At 48.1% G+C, this 6,304-nt stretch overlaps 1 protein-coding gene across 1 annotated transcript; it reads left to right on the top strand.

Moving 5' to 3' along the window:
- The first annotated feature begins 4,806 nt into the window (after window positions 1–4,806).
- LOC116849458 lies at window positions 4,807–6,101 on the top strand. The gene is made up of 2 exons (XM_032826599.1): window positions 4,807–5,226; window positions 5,934–6,101. Exons 1-2 carry the CDS (start codon window positions 4,807–4,809, stop codon window positions 6,099–6,101), a joined length of 588 nt encoding a protein of 195 aa, XP_032682490.1.
- The last annotated feature ends 203 nt before the right edge of the window (window positions 6,102–6,304 follow it).

Below are 6,304 nucleotides of genomic sequence, written 5' to 3'. Positions count from 1 at the left end.
ATGTTAAAAGTCCAATCCCTTGATTACTCATTTATCCATTTTGTTGTTGTTGGTGTTGCTGCTGCTACTGGAGTCGTTCAATGATTTGTTGTTGTTCCATTACCATTCTTCGCAATTCGGTAATATCCATATTGGTTTGATTAGGATTTTCTATTGTTGATTCTTGATTTGATCTTGATGGAGGAGGACTTCGCCTCAATTTTGGCATTTACACTTTACTGTTTGTATTTTCACAAAATTTTTGGTGTCACACAAACTTTAGTGTCCCGCCGCTGTCACCAAATTTATGTCACGTCTTAGTTGATTTTAAAACGTGTTAATTGTCCTTTTTGGGTCAATGGATTTAACCACTTTACCCTGGGATGGACAAGTTCGTGTAATTGTGAGTGAGTAAATGTGTAAACGTATGTGTGTGTACAAAATAATTATTTTACTTACTGATTCTGGTTGTATTGATTCTTTCTTTTAAGAAATTTTAAATTATTTTGAAGTCCTTCTCGTACTGTAGTTACAGAGAGACTGAAGAGCTTAGGATCGGACTTAAGAGGTTGGTGAAGGTTTGGGAATATGAGTAAAGTGTAACGTGACGCTTAGGTCAGGGGATATGTTAGGAAAACAAACCTTTATCTATCCAATAACTTATTTACGATTTTTAATGTTTTATCTTAGTGATCCAATTGTTATGTATATTGTTTGTATTTTATAAGTTTAATTAATTAATTATAAACTGACTGATTGATTGTCTGATTGATTGACTGATTCCTTGTCTCTAGTCTGATTTCTTGTCTCAAGTCTGATTTCTTGTCTCTAGAGGTGTGTGGGCAGTCGCATCCGTTTTTATAGGCAGGTGGCGAGATACCCCCGCGTGAGTTCTCACCACCTTTTAGTAGAAGGGGAAAGATGCTTCTCACGACATGTGAATAATAATCAATAGTGAAATTTTGACACCTTATTATCAGTCCATTGTTCTTTGACCACCCAGGGCATTTATTGCATTCCTGGTGGTAACAGAAGGTGCACTCGGTCGAACTGAAGAGAAGTTACGTCGGACGTAACACCTTAAACGAAATCCGCAGGAGTTTTTGCGTCGAGTCATCACCGTTAATGAAACCTGGATCCATTACTATACACCAGAGACCAAGCAACAGTCAAAATAATGGACTTTTTCAGGCAAATCTGCTCTGAAGAAGGCAAAGACGGTCCTATCGGCCAGAAAGGTCATGGTCACGATTTTTTGAAATTCGAAGGAAATAATCCTCATGGACTTTTTGGAAAAGGAAGCACGATCACGGGGCAGTACTACAGTGAATTATTAGATCGATTCGACGAGAAATTGAAGGAGACACGGTCCCATTTGGCAAAGAAAAAACTACTGTTCCACCACGACAACGCACCAGTTCACTCATCCGGAATCGTCCCGGCCACATTGCATGAATTGCATTACGAATTGCTGCCGCACCTACCGTACTCGCCCGATCTGGCTCCCTGCGACTTCTTTTTGTTCCCCAACATGAAAACGTGGCTCGCAGGAAAAAATTCAGCTCAAACGAGAAAGTCATCGTCGAGATAGAAGACTACCCTAACAGCACGGGGACGTTCTGAGTAGATCGCAATGCGTATATTGCGGTCATTTCAGAATGTTCTCATATGTACTGCGATCGACTGAGTACGTTCTAAGTACGTCCCTATGTCTGGGATAGCAGCTACTATAAAATTTCGCTGCGAATGTCGTGCGAACGTTCGCAGCGATGTTGGCAGTCTCAAGACGGAATGAAAACGGGAAAGTTTCAGTACATCATGTATAGACGCACACACACATGTGCGCTCATATATAGGTTAGGTTAGGTTATTAATTGAATATTTTTATTTTATTATAACTTCGTTCTTATTAATATAAATTCTTTTACAAATAAATAATATACTCTTTTTATGAGATTATTTATAACAGACTTTTATAAACACAAATAATCTAATTGATTGCGATTCATCGTCTCTGCAGCGTTCTCGGCCGTCGGTGAGCGACGCTTTCAACTACTTGGAGTCGATGGGAGCCAGCGATAGCAGAGAATCTTACACTAGGAACATTTACTGCTAATGGCATCTTCACATAAAACCAATAAGCAAATGCTATGCTGCTTTAAAACCTAGGATAACCTCAAACTCTTTATCAGAATATTTGTATGAAAATTTCTACGAAATATTAAAAAATATTATGTAATTTATATGTAAAAATTGTTTCGCTAACTTTATTCAATATTTTATGGAATTAAAATAAAGGAGAAAAAGGATTACCTTTGATATTAATTAGATCGATCAATCGATCTGCCTCGTCACTGCTCGTCACCATATTAATGGACGGTACCCACGCTACTCGGCTACCGGAAAAAGATCGAAACAAGAATGACGTATCAGATAGCGTTGGTATACGTACCGTTTCCGTACCTTGAGTTGGTACCCGAGAAATACGTGCGCGATACAAATGCGTACGTATCATTTCAGTCAAACCTGAGAATGTACGCACGCGATAGAAAAACGTACGTATTATTTCCGCATCCCTGAGTGAAATCTGAGAACGTTCGCGGGCGAAAGAAAACCGAATGATATTATAAGTGACGTTCTAGCGTTCAACTTAGTACGTCACAGATGATCACAATACAATGAGTACGAAAATGGGATGATATGCAGTACGTCGCGTGCTGTTAGGCTATTTTGACAAATCGTGTTTTTTGGAGGAGTTAAAGAAATGGCAGGGACATTGGGAAAAGTGTATCATCCTAAAAGGAGATTACGTTGAAAAATAAAAAATTTTTGTAAAAAACTTGCGTCTTCATTCCTAACACGGGTACTTATTGATCCACTCTCGTATATTGTCACGTCCCCGTGATGTCTATGACAAGCAGGACGGGAGCGGCTCCGCCGTGCTGAGTTTTTGGTGGTCGAACGTCGAGTCTCCGTAAAAGCTTACCCTTACTGGTAGTCATATTGGGTCGACGGGATTGGTGAATGAATGAGAAAGGATGAAGAAAAGGAAAAATAATAAAAATATAATGTCAGATATAACCAAACGAAGAGGTTTATTAGGCGAGCTATTCGAAATAGCAACGTTTACACAATGTATACGCACTCGCGGCGGTACGTGCGCTTAAGCTAGATATTGAGTACAATGGATGTGGCAAGACTTACATTCGATGCTCCGGACAATCTTAGATTATTAGCTGAGCCACGCACCTTAGGAATACTTGGAGAAGGGGTTTGGTAGAGTTTGGCTCGCTTCGATGACCGATGGTTTATTATATACTTTAATCCGTATGCACTGAGAAGAGGTCACAGTGGTTCACTGAAATTCACTCGCGACCGAGCAGATAGGACCCGCGACTTTCGCGGGTTTTTCCGCGAAAGAAAAGCTTTAAAACCTGGATTGCTTAATGATATAGCACAAAGTACAATAATTTGGAAAGAAACACCCTTGAGTATTGTGACCGTTTCTTAACAAATCCGAAAGATTTAGAAAGATTATGATGAGTGATCGTCTGTCGCGAAATCTGGGTGGTAACTAACTTGTCCGCAGGGGTAGCGGACGTTAAGAATACCTTCAACGTATGGCATGCGTGTCGTAAAAGGCAATTAAAAGGCTCTCATGGGTAGGTTGCTGCGCCCATGAGTATTAGGAGCCGGAGGGCGCCCCTCCTTCTCGCTTCAGAAAGGAAGTGGCTCCCAAAGGCATCTACAGCAGGGGAGCGCACCAGATCCCTTATGCCAGTATGGTACCGGTCTCTCGGGTGGGCAACGCTCGAGAGTATTAAGGGGAGGCGAGCGCGCCCGGTTGTCCTTAGGGCAGCCGGTGCGGGCGAACCGACCTCACCACGGGGGCTGTCGGATCCCTAATGCCTACATGGCAACCGGCCTCTCGGGTGGGCAGCTGCGTTCGGGAGTAGCAAGATCCTCGGTGAATACTTCACCGAGGATCCACAGCGGGGGCAGGGCAGGCTCCTTAGGTTCTGTTGAATCAAACTGCCCTAGGGGGCAGCCCAAAAAGCCGCCCGGGTTAGGGAGCCGCCGTTGCACCCCCCCCCCATTAAAATTTATGATGATTTCGACAAAAGAGAAGACTTCCGGCGGGTCGGATACGTCGGGTCGGCACGGCGGGATTATGGTCCCAGGCCCCTTCCTGTCGTCAACATACGATGGGCCGGGCAAAGCTGCCGGGGTGTCGACGGCGGGCACCTCGGTAGTTGGGACTACCGCCGCGGGGAGGGGGGAGGCATTCGTAAGAGAGACAGGGGTGGTGAAGAGGGAGACTGAGACTGGAGGGGCCAAGAGAAGGAAGCTGGAGAAAGTGGAGAAGGGGAAAAAATAGATACCGGGACAAAGGAAGAGCATGTGAAGGAAAAAGAAATAGAAACGGAAGAGGAAAAATGGCCGAACTTCGAGAGCAAGAAAGATACGAGGAAGTTCATCCTAAATGTGCTATGTCACGCAAAGGAAAGCGCCGGATTCATGTAAGAAGTTTACAGTAAAAGTAAGAGAATGAGCATTAAGGAAAAAGAAAGATTAGCTATCAGGAAGGAGGAATTGGTCGCGTACTGCGAGGACATGGCTAAAGTATTTGGGATGAGGACTGAGTACTTGGAGAAGTTGATATGGGAAAGGGATGGAATTTTGAACGCGTATGAGTTTGTCAGGAGAGCTGCAGGTGGCAGCCTCCTGTTTGGGTTGGCCGGACTCGGGAAGAAAGGGGAGGCGGACGCCCTGGCGGCTTAGCTCAGGGCGTCGCTCTCAGGGATCGTGGTTACGCGGCCCACTAAGATGGGGGAGGTCCGACTCGTCGGTTTTGACGAGACGGTCCTCCCAGAGGAGATTATAGAGGTCCTCGCTGCGCGAGGTGGATGTGGGCCGAGCGAGATCCGCCTGGGCCCCATCCGGTGGGGTTGGCGGGGCGAGAAGTCCGTGCGGGCACGGCTTCCCCTCGCCTTGGCCGCCAAGGTGGCGGCCGAAGAGAGGATAGCGCTGAGGTGGGCGGGTGCGCTGGTAGAGATGCTCGCGGCCCGCCCTCTCCAGTGCCACAAATGTTGGAGGTTCGGCCACATCTGGGCGGCCTGCTCCTCGTCAACAGACCAGAGCGAGCTATGCTACTGGTGTGGCCGGGCCGGGCACATCGCGCGGGTCTGCACCGAGTGTGTGGCCTGCGCGATGTTCCGAGAGGATGGACGGGACTCGGGCCACCGGGTGAGTGATCCCGAGTGTCCGTTGTTAGTGGGGAGGGGGTCCGGCAGGCAGGCGGCCGCCGGGCCACCGGAGGAGACGACCGCCGAATGCGGTCGGTCCGGGCTCCCCCATGGGAGGCGTGCCGGCGGATCCCGAGAGCTCGTCCCGGGATCCTGCCGGCGGAGAGGGCCCCGGTCTGACCATCTAGACCGGGGCCCCGGCGTCGACTGAACACGCGGTCGGCGCCGGGAGGAGACGGGACCGGGGACGGGGCCCATACGGGCTCTTCGTCCTGGGGTGGCTCGTCCCTGGGGTGTGTATGCCCTGTCCCGGTCTCCTCTCTCCCCTACGGGTCGCTGGAGGATGTGCGGGGGCGCACCCTCTTAGTATAGCGGCCCGGGAGGGAGGCGGCGCGTGTTAGGTCGCACCGCGCCGCTATTAGGAGGGATCGCGACCGGGGGTGACTTACCCCTGGTTCGGGAGGTGTCCTCTGGACAGCGGAGGGGGGCCCGACGGATGTTATACGCAAGTAGTTCCCACGGGCCCCCTGACAACCGCCGAGGACAAACCCGGCAGGGGTTTTAGTGGGTAGGGTCCCCGTCGATCTTCTTCGGCGGGGGAGGAGTCCCACATAACCCGTGGTCTCCTCCCGGAGACCGTGGGTATGCGTAAAGCATTTCCCCTGGCTTAACAAAAAAAAAGTGTGGTAACTAACTGACGCGAATTAGAAATCCGCGATCACCGATCCTTCTCCGCGCTTCTCGCAAAGTGCTGGTCCGCAGTTTTTCGGTGGGAACGCTGACGAGCCTAGTCGTGCTTGGTGTTCTCCGTGTCCCGTGAAAGACGGATTATGCACATCCATTCTCACGGGACTAAGACGCAAAGCTCAGCAGTGAATAGTGTTACAAAAAGGCGCAATCAAGAAGTTAGAAGTCACTGGGCTCCGCATTCGCATGATGATAAAACACATTAAATTTAACTCTGGAAATCTTATATGTGGGATGCTTAAAATTATCTATATTTATTTTGCGCATAACCAATAGTTGCCAATATATGCAACGGAATCAGACGACGGAGGGGGGGGGGGGGGGGGGAAAAA

The sequence above is a fragment of the Odontomachus brunneus genome, unplaced genomic scaffold, assembly GCF_010583005.1.
Source record: "Odontomachus brunneus isolate Ranch 3 - 2012 unplaced genomic scaffold, Obru_v1 Obru_scaffold_116, whole genome shotgun sequence".
Classification (NCBI taxonomy): Eukaryota; Metazoa; Arthropoda; class Insecta; order Hymenoptera; family Formicidae; genus Odontomachus; species Odontomachus brunneus.
This window is presented reverse-complemented; position numbering and strand designations above follow the sequence as displayed.